The sequence below is a fragment of the Syzygium oleosum genome, unplaced genomic scaffold (assembly GCF_021117445.2).
Source record: "Syzygium oleosum isolate NSW1041296 unplaced genomic scaffold, Sole_v2.1 Sole_v2.03, whole genome shotgun sequence".
NCBI classification, from domain to species: Eukaryota; Viridiplantae; Streptophyta; class Magnoliopsida; order Myrtales; family Myrtaceae; genus Syzygium; species Syzygium oleosum.
In genome coordinates, this window is record NW_026607487.1 from 19444527 (window position 1) to 19465754 (window position 21228).

At 40.8% G+C, this 21228-nt stretch overlaps 2 protein-coding genes across 2 annotated transcripts; one reads left to right on the plus strand and one right to left on the minus strand.

The window, feature by feature from the left end:
* Positions 1–4290: 4290 nt before the first annotated feature.
* On the minus strand, positions 4291–8914 carry LOC115694543 (U-box domain-containing protein 13-like). Its single transcript, XM_030621642.2, has 4 exons — positions 8447–8914; positions 7122–7238; positions 6341–6796; positions 4291–5941 (listed from the first exon to the last, which is right to left on the minus strand). The coding sequence occupies exons 1-4, from the start codon at positions 8717–8719 to the stop codon at positions 4613–4615; spliced, it is 2175 nt and encodes a 724-aa protein (XP_030477502.2). The 5' UTR covers positions 8720–8914; the 3' UTR covers positions 4291–4612.
* A 9092-nt stretch (positions 8915–18006) lies between these two features.
* Positions 18007–20946, plus strand: LOC130137536 (pentatricopeptide repeat-containing protein At5g03800-like). The gene has a single exon (XM_056309072.1). It carries the CDS (start codon positions 18148–18150, stop codon positions 20884–20886), a length of 2739 nt encoding a protein of 912 aa, XP_056165047.1. The 5' UTR covers positions 18007–18147; the 3' UTR covers positions 20887–20946.
* The last annotated feature ends 282 nt before the right edge of the window (positions 20947–21228 follow it).

A 21228-nucleotide genomic window follows, 5' to 3' on the forward strand; every position in this document is an offset into this window, starting at 1 on the left:
TGTGAGCCTATAATGAGAGAGAATGAGAGGGAGTGGAGTGTCACATGCTCGTTGCATGGTTCTGGTACTCTTGCGCAACGAAGAAAGAGATAAATAAGGGGGGAGAGAGAGAGAGAGAGAGAGAGAGTCAAACAAAAAGGCGAGAGAGAGAAATTTAGGGCATTGACACGCGTATTGTATTTTGTGCAGAAAATCTCTGAAAACATGACGGGTAGCGGCCGGAGGAGGAGGCTCTCTACGCAGGAGGTTTCGTGATTTTGGGAGAAAAATATATATACTTAGAGAGAGGGGGAGAGAGAGGATTATTAACAAATTACATGTTTTGTTTTTTTGGGTAATGAGATTTGGGATGTAGTGGTATTGTGGGATTGTTCCGTATAAATGTAGGTCTCGGGAATGACAGAGGACAGAGAGGGAACATAGGTTACGCCATTGAAGGAAAGCAAGGGCAAGAGAGTAAATACCGGGAAAAGGACAGCCGGTTGGGCTGTAAGGAAGTAGGGCGGGGGAGCTATCGCTAGGGCTTTGGGAATTGAAGAAGTTGGAGCAGAGACAGGTGGAGTTGAAACGTCTTCCTGGGTCCAGGTTGCTTGTCTTTGCTCTTGTTCTTTCTGGTTGCCTCTTGGCCTCCTCCTCCTCCTCCTCCTTAATGGTCTTATTAACACCAACTCTGTTAACAAACAACCCTTCTTGAGTTTGCCTTTCGGGCTCTCAGGTGGTCTTTTTCGTCGCTCGTCGGTATGAAGATATTGACATTACAGTCCATTTCCATTTGCCTTCGAAGAAGAAGAGGATAAAACACAGAGCTGCAAGCATGGCTACTCTTCTCAATACTTGTCATTATACGATATAGTAGCTCTTTCAATAAGATTCTTCATATGCATAAGTTTGCATTAAAGAACTTCTCTGTGATCTTCTTTTGGAGATTAAAATGATCCGAATTCAGATGAGCAATATTGTCTAGTTCCCACTTCAAGTCGTGCTCAATCAATTCTTGAATTGGCAGTAATTTCGAGGGTTTTGATTAAACTAGTTTTGGCAAAGATACATTGGGGGTACCTTGATGTCTTCAAAACTAAGTTGCCAGATTTTAACGCTTCATATTCTTAAAGCCTTCCTATTGTAGATTCGGGTTACTTGCTGGTTAATTACTTAAGCAATCAATCTAAAATCGCCATGAGTCTATTTCAACTGCATTGCTAGAAAACCTAGGTATTAGAGAAAAAGTTGTCCACCATCTAACTCGTGGGAATGCTGCTAGGCATATTTGTATGACAACCTAGAGCATTTGTTTTGATGGTTCAACTTCATGTACTAACGTATTAGCATCCCGCAACGCCCTTTCAGAGTCACAATTACACTCATTTTAGTCTTAATGTACAACTACCTATGTTTTTTTGCGGTCTAAGCTTGGTAATCGTTGTTTATAGTGAAACATCGCCGCAATCACTATCCAGCAAAAAGCGTTACGAATGAAACAAATAATCATTCGTTTAATAACGCAACACCATCAATATATGCATCTGAAATACTTACGGTACAACGAATACGCATGCATATAATCTATCACATGATGAATGCAAACAAATAAGAGTATTTTGTGAACAATCTCATGTAATATGTGTCATTCCCAAATGCGCAAACAAAATTGAAAGTTCACTTAGTAGGAGTTTAGAGGAGATTTAGGCAATGTGAAATGCTTGAAGAACGAGTAAAAACGAATATTTCAAACTTAGCCTTCAAGGAAATATTTGAAAATATATATGTTTGCACCCTAAGCAACTTCCAGAGTAAATATAAAGAACACAAAACGCAATGATTTTCTCAGCACTTTTTCTACCGTGTTGTCGGTTGAGTTCGATTCATCTCAGTTTGGTAAAGTTCATTTAGTCACGTGAGCTCTTATTTAGTTTCAAAGTCTTCTCGTACAAACTTTTTTATCATCTTTTTATCAACTACTTTTGTCATTTAGCTTCTAAGACAGGTCAATCAAATTATTTATTTTCAATGCCCTCCTTTTCTCCGAGATTTAATCGAAATTATTCAATGCCAACATATCATGAATAATCAAGAGTTTCTCGGTATCATAAAAATGAAACCGACGGTTCTATCGATAAACGTATTTGTGTTCGATTAATTATTTACTTAATTATTAGGTTGAAGAGTCATAAATTTTGATTTAAATTTTTAAATCGCGAATGGTATCGAGTGACATGATAATTGAAAAATCCATAAGAAATTTCTGCTTCTCTTTTTTGAAAAATTTGAAGAATTACTTGTCCCTTCAATCAATGAATGATTGAAGGAGGGGTGGGTCGTGAACGGAGTTCAAGTTGTGGGTCGTAGGTTTGTCGTGTTGTTAGTCATGAATACGATCAGGTGCCGCCACCTATCAGCGCCGCCTTGTTCGGCGCGACCTCCAAATCGCAGCCCCAATTTCCCGCACCGAATAAGATGCAGATGGACGGACGCTCCCCCGATTTTTTTTTTCTATCTCTCCGACGTTGCACTCTCTCTCTCTCCTCCTTTCTTTTCAATTTGGTCAGCACGAGACAAATTCCATTTTAACCTGACGTGTTTGGCCGAAAGCGGTGAAGAGAGAGTGCCATGCAGATGCAATCGGGATTCTCAGTTTCGTAATTGGTGCAGATCAATGGTTGGACAAAAAGTAATTGTTTTTTTCGGTCTAATTCCTTAAAAAAAAAACTCTCTAACTTTACGTCGAATTTTAATTTTGCTTCGAACCTCTTTCTTTGCGTCTAAAATAGAATCATCAACTCTCACTTTAGTTTCAAAATCGCTGATAGTCGTCCAAAAAGCTGAATGTAGATCATGCAGATTGTACATGATCCACATGTAGATTTTTTTTTTTAATTTAGATATAGGATTTGTCAAAATGGGTCATGAGTGAAAATCCGCATCGTGTGGTTAAGATTGATTTTTAGATTTTTGGATGGAGGGTTAACCGACAAATTTGAGATTATAGTAAAAATTAATTTTTATTTTTTAGATGAGGAAAAGTTTTGGACAGAATTGATACTAAACCTAAAGTTTGAGGATTTTTAAAACAATCAGGCGGATTTTGTTATTATGTGATCCTCGGATCAAGCATATAATGTGTACGCCATCATAGAAAAGATATACACATACGACATGACACAAGTACGGATAAATTAATAATAGTCAAACCTATTGTAACCAGAAGTCGACAACCAAATACATATATAAGTTTTGACCGTGCCGCATCCTTTTCTTTTGTCATTCACGCCACATTTTGTTAGCAACTTTTTACCATTAGCTCACTATGATTGAATATCATCATATGGGTATTCTCATCATAAAGAATATGTCTATTCACTTTTAAATAGATTAGAGTTGAGCATGGTTTTAGAGTAGAATCAAAACTGAACCGATGGGAACCAAAAAACTACCGGTCCGGTTCCAGAGTATGTAGATTCCAAGTTCCAAAAATTGGAGAAATCGGTTTCGACGGGCACGTTCTAAATTGTAGACCTAGAACAAGTCTTTGTATTTTTCTTGTTCTATGTCTTCGCGTTGGTATCCCATGACATGCGATAATGAGCTTGTAATCTGGAATCACTAGCCTAAGCTTTAAGTTTCATATTATTCGTATCTAAATATGAATTGTAATCAATGAATTATGGCAGTAAATGGTTGTCATTAGAGATAACGATTCACTACAATACTTCAATCAAGGATATAGGTGAAACTTGAATAAATCCTAGAACGTATCATGTTCCAAGTTTCATAGTATGCTGGGTAGAATCCAAATTTCAAAAATTTGAAAATCGATTCTAATGAGGAGGTTCCAAGTTTTAGGTAAAACCTAGCCGACCCTGAAGGTCACCCCTAAAACATATGCCATTCCTTAACATGACAAGACCTTCAATTCGTAACTCTAGAATACGAGTGAATGCCACTTCATAAAGTGGTGGAAATGGAAATGGATGCTATGTAAAAAGATGATGGCCCTAAAAACAATTGAAAGTTTTCTCAGATGAGAAACTCCGTCTTTGCCGAGGGGTGCAGGTCCTGCAGGATTCTTCGAAAGAGCGCGGGCCAACTCGAAGACCGGGGACCTCAGCTTAACAAGGGATGAAGGGACACCGCTTTCTCCACTTGCGGCTTATGCAGTGGTCGGCCTTCTTCCTCAGACGACGCCATCAATCTATTCCAAATTGCACAATAGGAAGATCTTCCTGCCCGACAAAAACTCCATTTCACTTTTTTCACATGGTTTTTCCCCTTTCCACAGGTAAACACAAGAGAAATACAAATTCCGTATTAAGGAATAATATATATCTGAATACATGACATCTCTTCCACTTAAAAAGGTAGAGGATGATCACAATTTTACATCTCGGATAGTACATTCGCATCAACGTTGGAGACATCAAAACTCGCAGCTTTTCTTTCACCGTCCATTCGTTGAATGAGCCCTACAGTCCTCAAACAACACAGACCAATGAATTTCTTGCTTCACAAGTGGACAGGCAATCTTCCACCTTCCCCTTCGACGTGAAACCCTTCTGAATACGTTAAATCAAACCAAGATCACAAAGAAAAAGCACACAAGAGGTGGTGAAAAGCTTCAGTTATCGTTATCAACTACATGTGCAGTCGAGGGCGGCTCTGAAGGCTGAGCATCGGCCTCAGCCTCAGTCTCAGCCTGTACCTGAACCTCCACCTCGGTCTCAGCCTGTACCTGAACCCCCACCTCAGTCTCGGCCTGTACCTGAACCCCCACCTCGGTCTCAGACCGTACCTGAACCTCGACCTCAGCCTCGGTTTCGGCCTGTGCCTGTGCCTCCTGCTGCTGCTCAGCCTCAGCTTCGGCCTGTGCCTGAGCCTCCTGCTGCTGCTCAATGAAACGGCTCAATCGCTCAAGCAATTGAGCAGCCTTTCGCTTCCCTCTGTCTGTTCCATTTTGTGCCAATTCCACCAGTGGGTCCATGATTCCAAGTTCCTTCGCCTCTAACAGATGATGCTGATCTCCAGCCCAAAGATGCACCAAAACGGCAGCTGCGTTCTCCTTGTTCCTAGGAGAACCAATGCGAATAAATTCTACAAGAACTGGCACTGCCTTTGCAGCACCGATGGTGGCCCTCCCTTCAGTATGACTGGCTAAGATCGCCAGTACAGCCAGTGCCTCATCCACCATAACGCCTCCAGGTTCAGTTAGAAGCTGCATCAGGGTGGGTACAATGCCAGCCCTAACAGCCTTCCCTTTGTTACCTTGATAAATGCACAAATTAAAAAGAGCTGTTGCAGCATCCTTCTTCCCCCTTTGGCTTCCTTCGCTTAGAAGCAACACGAGTGGAGGAATTGCGCCAGATGCACCAATTGTTACTTTATACTCATCTACAACTGAGAGGCTGAAGAGTGTGGCCGCTGCATTTTCCCGTGCTTCCATACTCCCAGTCCTCAGAACATGGACTATGCCTGGAACGGCTCCAGAGGAGACAATATTACCTTTGTTCTCATCGCATATTGAAAGGTTGAGTAGTGCGGTGACAGCATGCTCTTGGATACGTGAGTCTGGAGTTGAAAGAAGGCGTACGAGGAAGGGAATCGCACCTGCTTCAGCTATGGCGACACGGTTATCTGCATTACGTTTCGCGAGAAGGCGAATCTCACCTGCAGCTGCTCGCTGTTCCTCAGGATTCCCAGAAGCAAGCTTGCGCAGGAGAAGTTCAATCTTAGCGCATTCAGCAGGGAAGCAGGCTGAGCTAGTTTTAGTGGGTCGAGAGCTGCTGGGTGGTTTGGGTGGCTCAATGCCATTAACCTCACACCATACAGCTATAAGGCTGCGAAGGACATAGTTGGGTGTAAGAGTTGTACTAGAAAGGGTTTGCTGTGTCTTTGGACATGTCCTACGACCTGCTTCCAGCCATTTCTCAATGCATGAGCGTTCATAGGTCTGCAGCAGGAAAAACAGTGATCAGTACATAAGGACTGTGGATATATGCAAACCATATCCAGGAGCATGCCCGCAGGGCCGGGGTGGGTGGGAAAATCTGTGTCTATATAGTACTATGAGTGAGCCTGCTCAAAAGTAGAAGTTTTTGCATTTTGTCAGTTTTAACATATGCTAACACGAGAGCCTAGAGTTGCTAAGGGTTATATGCTAATATGAAAGTCTAGAATGCTATATGCTGGGGCCAAAAAGGACTCTTGGTCCATAGTTAACTACAATCACCCATCAGACTCAGAATAGATTGGTTTGTTATGTCCTTGAGATATAGTTGGATTCCCATGATAGTGCAACTGCAACATAGTCAAGACCCCACAATCCAGGAAGAACAAGTAATGCACTTACCTGGCCTGTTGACACAATAACAGGATCGTTCATCAACTCCAAGGATATTGGGCAACGGAAATCATCTGGGATGACCGGTGTTTTTTGATTGTTATCAGCTGATGATTGCCCGCTCGAACTGGGAAGAACATTCTTTTCGATAGTAGGCGGATCCATATCAAGGTTCTCTGTCTGCACAAAGTCTTTAAATTTCTTCAGCAACATCGATAACCTCTCAATGCTCTCGCCAGGATCTCCACCACTTGCACAAACCATCTCATGTAGAGCCAGTGACTCCTGTTTAAGGTCAGCAATCTTCATTAACTCAAGCTTTTCAGCCAATCTTCTTAAGACAGCTGGATCCGAGGTTGTGTCACTACTCTGGTTATAAAGAGCTAAGAGCTCTTCATACAACTCAACATCAGGTAAATCGACTCTTCCTTTAGCTCTTCTAAATTGTCCAAGGATGAGCTCAGCCTGGAAGCCAAAAGTTAGATACTCTTCATTGAAGTATCGAAACTAAAAACTCAATGTTAAGAGTTCTAATGCCTTGCAAGAGAAGTATTCTTAACGTATTGGAGATAAAGAAGTTTTGAAATAGATGAAGTCCACTCTTGTGTGCACAACTTTCCAGTCAGTTATATTTTTATCAGTACTAACCATCATATGTAAGGGTCTACGTAACGAGTAGATTCCACAAAAATTATGTCGACATCACCAAGAAAATAACATACTGCATAGTTTAACCGTAACCACATCCCAGATAAATTGAAAGAACATGCTTTCAAGGATGAAATCTTACCTGTTCCTTCACTTCATCTGATATGTCCAGGTCTTCATAGGAAATTCCACTTAGAGCTTGTTCCAGTTGCGAGGTCACCTCATGACATTTATTCATAATCTGCTCCCTTTCTAAGACCTGCAAGAGGATTGGAACAAAAAAATATAGTTTAAGGAATGAAAATTAAACAGACTAATTTCATGGAAAGAATCATGCGTTACAGTTATTAAACGGCCCTTCTTTGATCCTTCCTCCAGAGAAATCGAATGACTAATTTAGCAGCAGATAAGTGTATAACCGTGTATGCAAGCCCTGTTGTAGTACAATTAGAAAAGTGACATTTGGTCGACACTTTGCATCGCCAGTTGAATAAGAGAGAGAGAGAGAGAGAGAGAGAGAGAGAGAGAGAGAGAGAGAGAGAGAGAATAGAGTGGTTTTATGGGGCTGCACTGGTACCAAAGTAAAATGTGGTTGCACTCCATTCAGTGAGAGAATCCATAAAATTTACAGAGGCAACACAATTCAGTGATGGATATTCCAACTACCAACCCTGCAACCCTCCTTTCCCAAATGCCAATTCACTATAAATTAGACATGTATCCAGTCTTCAGACACAATGATGGGAAAGCTGGTTAAATCTTCACGAAATTTTACAATAAGCAGGATATTCTCGTGCAGTAGAGTCATGAGGCATTAAAAGAAGTGACGCCACTGAACTTGCAAGAAGAATCAACTTATCCCCTCCTCTTGGTCTTTCAATGCCAAACACCGAGAACCATAAATCAACCTCGAGCATTAAGAGCATTGGCAATTGCTACAATCATCACAAGCTACTAAGCTCATAGATGTAGCCCGTGCTACAAAGAGTCCCCCTCACATGGAGATGTCGAAACATGTTAACAACAAATCTATAATACGCTCCTCTTGGCATTTGATGCTACTAATTATAACCAAGACCATTGCTCCAATGTTGCATCTTCTGTCCTCAGACAGTACGACACCTCTAGTCGATATGCGTCTGACTACTTATTTACCAAAATGTGTATTAAATACCACCTATTCTACCTCTAGGAGCTCCCTCTTCAAGCTAATTCGCAATGGTCCGCTCCTATTGTAGACTCTCGATTGAACTTTTCACAGAATTGACCCCAGAAAAGGGCAAATCTCCACTAAAACTTCACATCAAACCAACATGAACGGGGATGTAAAAGTAACCAGCAAACTACTCGAAATGGCTCTGATATCTGAAAGTTCCTCGGAAACAAAAAAAAAAAAAACCAAAACTCTTAAGGGCGGAGCAAACAGAATCCAACAGACCAAGGAGCGCTTAACGAACGGGCACGCACCAGGTAAATCTTGCTGCCTTCGGTGCCGAACCTCAGCAGCTCCTTCGCGGCACTCAGAGCCTCCAAGAGCGAGGCGAGAGCCCCGATCGTGCCTTCGGGCATTGACTCCCTGCAGTCCTTAATCTCCTCGAAGAGCGGGGTCAGCAGCTTCAACCGCCGGGCCAGGTTGCAGTACTGCCTCTTGATCGTGCTCCTGTACCCCGAGATGGAAGCTATCTCGTTGACCGCGTCGATGACTCTCTGAGCCAGCGCTCCTTTGTCCTCCTCCGCCATGGCTCGCGCGCGCGCCTTCCGATATTGGGAGCGGCACCTCCGGCGAGGGTCCTCGAGGAACGTAGACTGCTGACTTTACTGAGAGGTACGCGAGCTTTCCCGTGGGGCTAAGTTTGGAGCGACGGGAGGGCGTCGATGTCACAGGCCATGCCGGACTCCATTTGAGAGAGAGAGAGAGAGAGAGGGTGAAGTAGCGAAGCTAATAATTTGCGTCTGAAAGTTAGAAAATTAGTAAAAATCGAGCGAGCAAAACCTGCTTTTTGGGCCCCCCCCCCCCCCCCCCAAAAAAAGAAAAACAAAAAGGCGAACGCTCGGAGCCGAGTGTGGAACTGACGACTGCAGTCGGCTCGGCTCGGCTTAGGTTATTGCTTGGTGGAACTTTAGGAGAGGGTTGAGTTGGGTTAGTTGGACCCAACCCAACCCCTACGGCGTGCTCTCTAGAGGAGAGGTGGGCCCACCCGCGCCCGTTTTTGGACAGATCGTTGCAAGTTCAAAACGGGTGGGTTAAAACACGACTATTTTTTTTTTGGAAAAATTTTATTTTGGTATTCAAAATGGGGTCATTTTCTCAATTTGATACCTAAAGTGAACATAATCTCAAATTGGTACCCAAAGTGCCCATTCAATCTCAATTTGGTACCTGAGTTCGCCGGCCGGTCAAATGCTCACCGGCCGGCTACCTGAACAATATTTTTTTTTACTTTTTTATTTTTTTTTCTTTTTTCCTTTTTCTATTTTTTTTCTTTTCCTTTTCCTTTTCTTTTTTCCTTCTTCCCTCTGCCAGCTATAGCCGTGGCCGGCGGAGGTCGTCGACGTCGGGTGAGGGCCGCCCTCGCCTGGGCGGGCAAGGGCCGACCCTCGCCGGATCTGGCGAGGGTCGCCCTCGCCTGCGTCGAGCGAGGACCACCCTCGCTCGGGCGGCCCTCACCAGATCCGGCGTGGGCGAGGCTTGCCTCGCCGGATCTAGCGAGGGAGGCCGCCGGGCGAGGGCCCCGCCGGCCGGCGAGGGCGGCCCTCGCCGGCCGGCGAGGGCGAGGGCCCTCGCCCGGGTTGGCGAGAGTCACCCTCGCCTGGGTCGGGCGAGGGCCGACCCTGGCGAGGGTCGAGGATGCAGCCGAAGAAGCGAGAGCAGTAGGCGAGAGAAGAGAGGGAGTAGGAGAGACAAACGAAGTGGGAAGCCACGAACTAGTCCTGCTCGAGCCCCATGACGATGATCTGGGCGTGCAGCTGGTGGATGTGGGCGGAGTTCTTGCAGGACTTGAGGAGGGTGACAATGGACGGCAGCTTAGCAGAGGTCGCCGGCATCGGCCCTCGCCGGCGTCGGGCGACCCTTGCCAAATCCGGCAAGGGCCGACGCCGGCGACCTCCGCAGGCCACGGCTATGGCCGGCGGAGGGAAGAAGGAAAAAAAAAAGAAAAGGAAAAGGAAAAGAAAAAAAATAAAAAAATAAAAAAGCAAAAAAAAATACTGTTCCGACAACAAATTTCTTGCCGGCCGGTGAGCATTTGACCGGCCGGCGAACTCAGGTACCAAATTGAGACTGAATGGGCACTTTGGGTACCAATTTGAGACTATGTCCACTTTGGGTACCAAATTGAGAAAAGGCCCTCACTTTGGATACCAAAATGAAATTTTCCCTTTTTTTTATAACTCAAAAAAAAAAACATGACTATTTTTTTCCACCTAGAAAAAAAGAACAATACTCTTTTTTCTTGCACGTCATTCAACCCAGATCATTTTCATATTTACGATTTAATCTCCGTTCGTTTCGCAAAAAAATTAATAATTTAAAAAAAATTCTAAAACTTATTATTTGTATCGTTTAAAATAATTAACCAATAAAAATTAAATTTTATTATCAGTAATAATTTATGTCTTTTTCATTTTTTGTAAGCGATATAAAGGATCATTTTTTAAGAAAATATTTTTCGAATTATTCATATTTCGCGAACCAAACGGAGCATGATATCTTTTAAAAATTATGGACAGGTTTGGGCATGAATTTGTACGTCCATCCTCAAGCCCAGCCTAATATGCCAAATGCATGTTATGATCAACTCTAGTGCCTTTGGATGTGTTTTCCTCTAGATTGTTTATTTGAAATTTAGCAATGACGTTCGGGGTATTGACGGTTTTGCATATACTTTCCCAGTGTGCTTGGAAAATCAATCCTGCGATTTTCGAACCAAATGTCATTAAGCGTGACCATCCAATAAGTTCCTTAGAGCGGAGTTATCAACAAATGTATTGAGTGCGTTATTTTTCGCAACACAGAGTATTTCGACAAAATGTATCCAGATTAATAATATCGTTAATGTTGTGCTTAGAAGGAGAAAGATCTCGGGGTTTGGATTCCAAATACAAAAGATCCATATTCAAATAATTATATTATTTGCTTAGAGCAACTTTAGGACTTTCGTACCTCACGTGACGAGATGAGTCTTGCTAAGTGCATGTTGACACAATAGTTTGGATGTATTCGTGAAATTAGTTTGGTAGAAAATTAGAATTCCCTGTGTTATTATTTTCACTATAGCATGCCTCGTGCTGTAAAAAAAAAAACCCTCCGAAATATTTTATACGATATTAAATATCTCAAATTATACTTGCCGCGACATAGTTGCCCTAACTTTTACTTGTGACATAAAAAGCCCCAAACTTATACCTATGTAACACATTTACCCTCTGTCAAAGTTCCGTTAAATAACTTTTGAGCTAAAACAACGTTTTCATTTCACTTAAACCACATATAGTCAAAATTGTTTGCTTTCTAGCGTCGATATAAGTAGATTTTTAATGATTCTCATTGATAAAACTTTGACGGAATAGGGTAAATGTGTCACATAAAAAATTTCATGATAAATGTATCATAGTGAGCATAATTTAGGGCTTTTTCTTATGGCTTTTGCTCAATTTTATAACAAAGCTTTACAAATTTTGTTTTCAAAATACTTGATTTGACATGCTCCATATTAGATATCAAGTATGATAATTGAGCGATACACAATAAACCAAGTATAAAATGCATTAAATCGATTGAATATTTGAAGGGTATTCGGTTGGAGCGACTTATCTAATCGGTGGCACGATTTTCTTAAAGATTGCTCATCATTATATAATTTGAAACGATTTTGTAGATGTTGCAGAAGATGCAATGACGATATAAAGTAGTAAAATGTACGATTCCAAATCAAAAGTACATAGTTTTGGAAATACGAGATCTAATATAACCTGAAGGATTATTATTTTATTTGCGGTTTTGTCGAGCATAGATATGTTATATGCAGCTAAATTTTAAAAAGCTAAGCATTGAAAAGTACATAGGATCTTATCAATCAATTCGGAGGCAAGTGGCCATACCAACGCGTACACGCATTTCACACCGGGGAATCGAATAGACACCGTACACGTGGAACCAGGAAACACGCGAGACGTCAGATTCCGGACCAACTCCTGGAGTGGGCCATGGGCCCATCAGATTGTCGACACGTGGCCCACGTTGGCTCAAGTGTATGGTGTGTTTATTAATAGCCCCTTGTTTTGGTCTTCGTCGTTCTTCTGACACGGACCGGGTCGTGCCGACCCCGAAGTTCCGAGCGACTCCTTGTGCCAGCCGGCTCGGCTCATCGGCTCCTCCCAGCTTAGCTTGCGCCGGCTTAATTAGCCACTTTGGTTTGGACTGGCAGTCTATGTACGGATTTCAATTTGAAAAGTGCCGTGAAGAAGACATCATTATTTTCAATCAATATTTTGGAATTTAACATTTTCTTTTTCTGATTATTTATTTATATTTAGCAGGTGCCTCTACGGGTAAAGTTGTCCATGATTGCGTCCGACAGCGAGCCGTCGCACGCCTTATACTTGGAACGGAAATGAACCAGAAAAGTACGATAGATTAGAACATGAAAGGAGCTTAGGGTGCTTTTGACAATCATTCTATTTTTGAAAATAATTTTTATTTAATTTTTTTTATTTTTTATTTTATTTCTGAAAATAATTTCTAAGCCTTGAAAGCGTTGGTAACTGCTCAAAATTTCTAATCTTGGAATAGAAAAAGAAGAGAAATGAGTTTAGTAACTGCACAAAATTTCTTTTTTTTTAATATTTTAATAATATGTTGAATTTTTAAATGTTTTTTTCTTATTATTTTTCCTTTTTTCTTTTTTTTTTCTTTTTCTTCCCTTCATTGGCCTAGGGCCAGGTCGAGTCGCCGGCGCCAGCGACCAGCCACAGGCTAGGGCCGCTAAGGGCATTGCGGCTACCGACCTAGCGAGGGTCGCCGTCGCCAGATCCGGCGAAGGCGACGGCGAGGGTGCCCTCGCCCTCGCCGACCACAGGCCAGGAAGAAAACAAAGAAGAAGAAGAAGAAAAAAAAATTCTTTTTCATTTCTGATTCTTGTTTCCATAATCAACAAGCAACTTTTTTTTTCTTTTTGATTCTGTTTCAAAACTGATTCTGTGTGCCCGGGAACAAAAAATTTACCAAATTGATTTTGGGAATAAAAGAATAGAATCAGTTACTATTTTGCCAGCTACCAAACGCACCCTTACTTGGCCGTCTGCCGACGTCTCGGTTACATCGTCCGCGAGCTACAAGTTCTTCTTCACGAGCTTCAATTCCGTCGACCGCATATTTCAAGTTCGTCGTTGGTGAGCTTTAAGTCCCAACGCTTGATAAATTTAGGGAAAATTCTCCCAAATTAGATGAGATTTATTTGGAATGCTTCGTTGATGCTTGTTTTGTCTCCTTTCAATTTTGATAGTGATTAGTCATATATGAAGCATAATTCTTCAAGAAACACAAGTAGGAATGCTTTTCTATTTCTTCTTAGTGCTGATAATCTAATTCTCGATTATCAGCGGTCACTGTCATTTTGTTTTGTGGGAATTCGCATTAGCTGAGTCGGAAATGGAAGTTCTTCCTCTCCCATTTCAACGGTTATGAAAATGAATTTGCATGTGGTGGCAATTCTTTTGCTCTTCACATTTTCAATTTTGGCATTATACATGGAATCGTGAGTGTTGGGATGCTCGGTGTTGTTGCCGTTGACTACTGAGTTAGAGAGAAATGTCATAGGTTATGAGCCGCCTGTGTAGTTGGGCTTGCACTAAATGCATGTGTCCATGTTTGTCTATGTGTTACTTTCTGTTGGTTAGAAATACATATCAAGGGAGCCCAGCTTGGTCGACTTATACCTTTGTTGTCTCTCTCTTTTTCATTACTTTGACCCTAGGGCATGATGCGGTTCAAAAGGTCACCCCGTACCACGTGGTCAGGCACGAGGTCTTACCAGGTTCATTCGTTCTGATGACCCAACCTTGATCTCTAAGCAGCAACCTTTTGCTAGAATTGTTGGCGGATTGGGCGGCAGAAACAGCTGAAGGAAGTGATTTTTGGGTAGTCTTGAGGTTGCTTTATAGGTGCAGCAGGCGATTTGCAGCAGATCACTGGCTTGGCAAAACGGGTGATTTGAGCAGCTCACCATTTCATTTGCACTTCATCTTGAAATGCCAATAGATATCCAAGTTTGAAATTTTTAAAAAAAAAAAAAAACCCCCCCCCCGGGGGGGGCCCCCCCCCCCCGCCGCCCCGCCCCCCCGCCCCGGGGCCGTAAAAAAAAAAAAAAAAAAAAAAAAAATTTAGTCCTTTCAAGTTTTATAGGACAACAATGTTTGAAGGGTCGAGAAGACTGGCCTCCCAATTCGGTCCGTAAAATTATAAGTTGCTCCAAAGTCCTATACGCATTAAAGCAGAAGACTTTGCTCACTTGCTTGCGGAGACCTACCATTTAAGTCATTTTCACAAAGTTTCTTGCTCTGATTACTGTCAAAGCACAATTCCAAACGACCTTTATCGCCAGTTCTTCCCTCCCTTAAAAAGTAAAAAGCTCGGTTAGCTAGTTGAAAACGACATTGAATTGGTATTTTATTCATATGCAGATGGTGACCACATTTGGGATGTCTGAAATTGGCCCATGGTCTGTGCTGATTTAATCATGAGGATGATGACTGGAAATGATAATTTGGATCAAATTCCACGTCCTAATTATCCCATTAAATGCCAATAGGCATGCGGCCCTGCTAGTAAAGAGATTGGGGGTAGAGACGCTAGTATCACAAGTACGGGATTTGACTCCCGCGCTGTGCAAAAGGTAGAGCAAAAGTCAGAGAGTATGGAGAATTAGAGATACGACAGACAGAAAAAATAAATTATCCCTTTAAATTCCAAGTCACGGTACATCTATAGTTATATTTGTTTACAATAAAAAATGATTGCATTTATAGCACCAACCCAACAAACTACTAAAATAATTAATTACCGAAAGCTCTAATAGTCCATCAACTCCCATAACATATTCGACCAAAAAAAAAAAAAAAAAACCTCCTAACGTCCTTGGCCATCTTCGATCTAGGTGGGAGTCTTCCAAAGACTCTTGATGCAGCGTGGGTAACATAAGGGTCTATTAGACCCATTTTCTAACATATATTATAAGTTTTAGTCTATCCGTATATCACCCTATTTATTAAATATGAGTTAAAATGCGAGTCCATGACCTATTTTGCTATCTCTAATTCTAACTAATAGGCTCGGTCCCTTTGAATAAAACTTTTTTTTTCCGACAATATGAGTCTAGCTTGATTTTCAAATATTGCTCCTTTTTTTCCATTTTGGGCCGTCAATTGGGCTCCAAGTTGGGCTGTTTCAGTTGTCCAACCCATTATGAAGCTTGAAACAAAATAATAAGCCCATCAGCATGAGAGTAGTCAAACCGGGGACGCGTATACGACGCAGATTGTAGGCGCTGACCACAAGCTCGGATAAAAAAAAATCAGATAAAATAACATAAACATAAAATTAGATAATTTAATAAATTTGACAATAATTGTTCAAATAAGGTTTTCTCGAACTAGAAAATTTCTAATTTGCAAAATAAATCGTTTGCTAGAGTTAATATTACGTAGAAGTTATTGTTTTTACTTTCCCTCACAACTTAAAATATTATCTAAACTTCAACAAATTATAATAAGTATATGTAAATTCTCGTATCATGGTAAAAAAGTTTAGAATTAAAAAAGCTGAAATGAGTCCTCCGTAAAATTCAAATTAAATAAAACATAAATAAAATCCTCAACTTTAGGTCAAGTCCCAAATCTACCCGAACTTTTTTTTATCTCAGAAAAAACCCCAAACTTTAGGTCTAGTTCCAAATCTACCCCGAACTTTTTTTTATCTAAAAAAAGATCCAAAACTTTAAGTTCAGTCCCAAATTTGCCCCGAATTTTGTTTTGTCTAAAAAAAATCAGCAAATTTCAATTTATTTTGTAAAATATGCTCCCATGATCCAATCACAACTTGACGTGATACTTTCACGTCTTTAACAAATTCACATCAGCAAAGTAATGGGATGATAGGTACAGACCGACGTCGCATTTCCACTTCGATAACAAATCAAACCCAATAAAAATTGTTGAAATTCTTTAAAATAAAACATTCTAGGATATGAAAGTTAGAGACAATAACAAATCCACTCCAAATTTTTTTAATTAAAAAAACCCAATTTTTAGGTTTAGTCCAAATTTTTCCCAAACTTTTCTTTGTCTAAAAAAAGTCCCATTACTTTGATGTGGAAGTGCCACGTCAATTTGAGACTAGATCACCGGGTATATTTTTTAAAATAAATTGAATTTTAGTAATTTTTTTACACAAAATAAAATTTGGGGCAGATCTAAGATTGGACTAAAAGTTGGGGGTTTTTTTTAGACAAAAAAAAGTTTAGGGCAGATTTGGGACTGGACCTAAAGTTTAGAGTTTTTTCTGAGACAAAAAAAAGTTCGGAGCAGATTTTGGACTTGACCTAAAGTTTGGGATTTTTTAGGCTGCGCATGACAATTTGCCAAACAGTATTTGATTCTGTTTTTTTGTTCCCAGAATCAGTTTGGGAACAGAAATACGTTTGTTTAATTTTTTGATTCTGGGGCACAATTTTGTCAAAAATTGGTCCCAGAATCTGTTTTCAAAAATAAAAAAAAAAGTAGCTTCTTGATTCTGAGAACAATTTTGAGAATCAATTTTTTTTTCTTCTTCCTTTTCTTGGTTTTTAATGTAACTTCTAATGTCCGGCCCGAGGACCGCCCTCGCCGAATCTGACGAGAATAAAATATTTTAATAAAAAATATTATTAAAATAAAAAATATTTTACCGGTCATGGTCGGCGATCAGGCAATGGCAAAAAAAAGAAAAAAAATATATTTTTAATAAAAATATTTTAAAAAAAAATATTATTAATAAAAAAAAATATTTTACCTGCCATGGCCGGTGACCAGGCCACGGCAAAAAAAGAAAAAAAAATATTTTTAATAAAAATATTTTAATAAAAAATATTATTAATAAAAAATATATTTTACCGGCCATGGCAAAAAAAAATAAAAATGTATATTTTTAATAAAAAATATTATTAATAAAAAAAATATTTTACAGGCCATGGCCGGCGATCAGGCCATGGAAAAAAAAGAAAAATATATATTTTTAATAAAAAAAATATTTTACCAGCCATGGCCAGCGACCAGGCCATGGCCAAAAAAATAAAAATATATATTTTTAATAAAAATATTATAATAAAAAATATTATTAATAAAAAAATATTTTACCGGCCATGGCCCAAAAAAATAAAAATGTATATTTTTAATAAAAATATTTTAATAAAAAATATTATTAATAAAAAAAATATTTTACCGGCCATGGCCGGTTTGCCGGCCATGGCCAAAAAAATAAAATATATATTTTTAATAAAAAATATTATTAATAAAAAATATTTTACCGGTCATGGCGGCGACTAGGCCATGGCAAAAAAAAGAAAAAATACTTTTAATAAAAATATTATTAATAAAAAATATTTTACGGTCATGCGGAAGGTGCCATGGCCAAGAAGGAGGAAAAGAAAAAAAGAAAAGAAAAAAAAGAAAGAAATATTAAAATATTTAAAAATATTATTAATAAAAAAGAAATTTTGTGGCGTTACCAAACGTATTTCTATTCTTTTTCTATTCCAGGGATGGAATTTTGGGCCGTTAACAAACGCCTTAAAATACTCAGAATCAATTCCGGGCACAAAATAAAAAAGAATCATTTCTCAGCAGAATCTGTTTCCGGACACAGAATCGTTGCCATACGCAGCCTTAAGGGAATTAGGCCAATCTAATGAGACCCGTCTGAAAATTTTTGTTTTATATAATTTTTCACGTTAATTTATTAGACGAAAAAAGAATTTGATAACGTGATTGAAATTATCCGGGAGCATCTACTTTTTTGTGAATTCGGGCAACTGCAAAATTGACGGAGAAGAAGGCGGCGAGAAAACCAACGGCGGGAGCCGCAGCAACCTCTGCAAAAGCTGACGATTTGGTGATTATGTTGGCGTCCGGCATCCATGGCCGCCCTTATCCAGCCCACCACCGCCGTCGCTCTTCCCTCTCCTTCTGTCCTCCCAAAGCTCTCCTCTTCGTCCCCACCTTCCTCGTCACTTTCTCTCTCTAAACCGAAGCTCCTCCAGTCCGCCGCCGTCGCCGCTGCCGCCTCTTCCGCCTCCGCCTCCGCCCAATTTCTCTTACCTCAGCCTCCACCTCCACCGCCGCCGCCACTCCCACAACCCTTTCTCTTCGAAAGCCGGCGCCTTTTCCCGTCCGAGCCCTTCGATGGCCCTCCTCCGCCGGACGCGACGGATTCTCTCGCTGACAGCTGTTTCGACTTGCTTCGTCTCTCTGTAAGACACGGCGATGTCGACCTCGCCAGAGCCGTGCACGCTCTCGTCCTCAAGCTCGAGGAACATCCCAGTTTGTGCAATGCTCTCATCGTGGCGTACCTCAAACTTGGCCGCACTTCGGATGCTTACGGCGTCTTCGGCGGGCTTTCGCATCCCAATGTGGTTTCTTATACGGCCGTCGTCTCCGGTCTCGCGAAGGCGGACCGAGGGTTCGAAGCGGTGGAGGTTTTCTTCAGATTGATGAGTTCAGGTATTCAGCCAAATGAGTATAGCTTCGTTGCTATTCTGACCGTTTGTATACGGCTCACTGAGTTGGAGCTAGGTTTGCAAGTCCATGCTTTGGCGGCTAAAACGGGTTATTTAGAAAGCGTTTTCGTTTCGAATGCACTTATGGGTATGTACAATAAATGCGAGTGTCTGGATTCTGTTCTTGAATTGTTTGACGAAATGCCTAAGAGAGACATTGCTTCCTGGAATACTGTAGTTTCGGGATTGGTGAAGGCCCAAATGTACGAGAGGGCATTTGAATCTATTCGGCAAATGGACCAAATGGATGGTTTTAGAGTTGATTATATGACTCTTTCTGCGCTTTTGACCGCCTGTACTGATTCTAGTAGTTTAATTAGAGGAAAAGAAATTCATGCTCATGCCATCAGAATTGGTATGGCGACTGACTTGAGTGTGAACAATGCACTCATCAAGTTTTATATAAAATGTGGAACCATAGATGATGTGGAGACCTTGTTTGAGAAGATGGCCACGAGGGATGTTATCACTTGGACAGAGATGATTAGAGCCTATGGGGAGTTTGGGTCGATTGATATGGCTATGGATATGTTTCATACAATGCCAGAGAAGGATTCTGTTTCTCGCAATGCCCTTTTGGCAGGACTCTGTGAAAATGGCAAAGCTTTTGAAGTGCTAGATTTATTTATTAGTATGGTGGAGGAGGGCTTGGAGTTGACTGACTACACCTTAACTACTGTTGCTAAGGCCTGTAGGTTGCTTGGGGCACGGAAACTTAGTGAGCAGTTGCAAGGGTTTATTATCAAGTTTGGTCTCCTGGCAAATGCTTGTGTTGAAGCAGCTTTGCTCGATATGTGCACTCATTGTGGGAGGATGGTGGATGCTGGAAAGATGTTCAAACGGTGGCCCTTTGAGTGGGATAGCTCTATCATATGTACTTCGATGATATGTGGGTATGCACGTAGTGGGCTGCCGGATGAGGCAATGTCACTATTTTGCCGTTTTCGAGCAGAAGGGAGCATAATTCTTGATGAAGCTGCATCAACTTCAATACTCGGTGTTTGTGGAACTCTAGGGTCTGATAGGATGGGTGAGCAAATTCACTGTCATGTTCTTAAATCTGGATTATCTTCAGATTTAGAGGTAGCAAATGCGTTGATCAGTATGTACTTCAAGTGTTGGAATATGGATTCTGCTAAAAAAGTCTTTAACATTATGCCTGCACATGATGTAGTTTCATGGAATGGCTTGATTGCGGGGTTCATCATACATAGGCGGGGAGATGATGCCCTCACAGTCTGGTCAAACTTACACAAAGCAGGGATAAAGCCTGACAAGATCAGCATCCTTTTAGTTATATCAGCTTACAAATACACTAAAATGTGTTTAGTCGATGAATGTTGTAGATTCTTTTCATCCATGCGAACAGAATTTGATATAGAACCTTCACAGGAGCATTATGCATCATTTGTTGGTGTTTTAGGAATCTGGGGATTTTTTGAGCTTGCAGAGAAAACAATCAGCAATATGCCTTTTGAAGCAGAGGCTTCAGTCTGGCGAGCTTTGCTTGATGGATGTAGAATCCATTCCAATGCAATTCTCGGTAAAAGAGTTATAAAGCATTTACTTTCAATGGAACCACAAGATCCTTCCACCTATGTGCTTGTTGCAAATCTGTACTCTGCCTCTGGAAGATGGCATTGCTCTGACACAGTGAGGAAAGAAATGAGAGTCAAAGGGTTTCAGAAACAGCCTTCACGGAGTTGGGTCATCCATCAAAACAAGACAATATCATTTTATACAAGAGATAAGTCCCATTCCCAAGCCAAGGACATCTATAGCGGGTTGGAAATCCTAATTTCAGAATGCCAAAAAGCTGGGTATGTGCCTGACACAAGCTTCGTTCTCCATGAAGTTGGAGAACATCAGAAAAAGGATTTCTTGTTCTATCACAGTGCAAAACTTGCTGCAGCATTCGGGCTTTTGATGAATAGACCGGGAAAACCCATCAAGATTGTAAAGAACATCAGCCTTTGTGAGGACTGTCATCAGTTCTTGAAATACACATCAGCCATCACAAATAGACAAATACTCTTGCGGGATGCTTCGGGATTTCACTACTTCTCAGGTGGGCACTGCTCGTGCGACGACCGATGGTAAAGCTCGTGCAGGTTATGCTCCCACGTCTTTTGCTCAAAGTGTGTGGTTGTCTTAAGTATATTTGCATCATAGAATTTATTTAAGCTTTTTGAAGAAAGAGTAGATGTACAATTGATTTAATACCTCCCAATAAAAGAAAGGGATGGAAGACAGCAAAAAACATCAGATCAACTTTCAAGAAGGGAAGTCTTTTACAACATCTTTTAGTGTTATGCAGCTTTTAGTTAATTGGAATACAGGAGTTGAAAAATTATGAGAAAAAAATTAATGTCCTTGAAGAAAAGCTGTTTCTATTTTTTTTTTTTGGACCAAAAAAAAACACGAGGTAATGTTTTTAGTTGG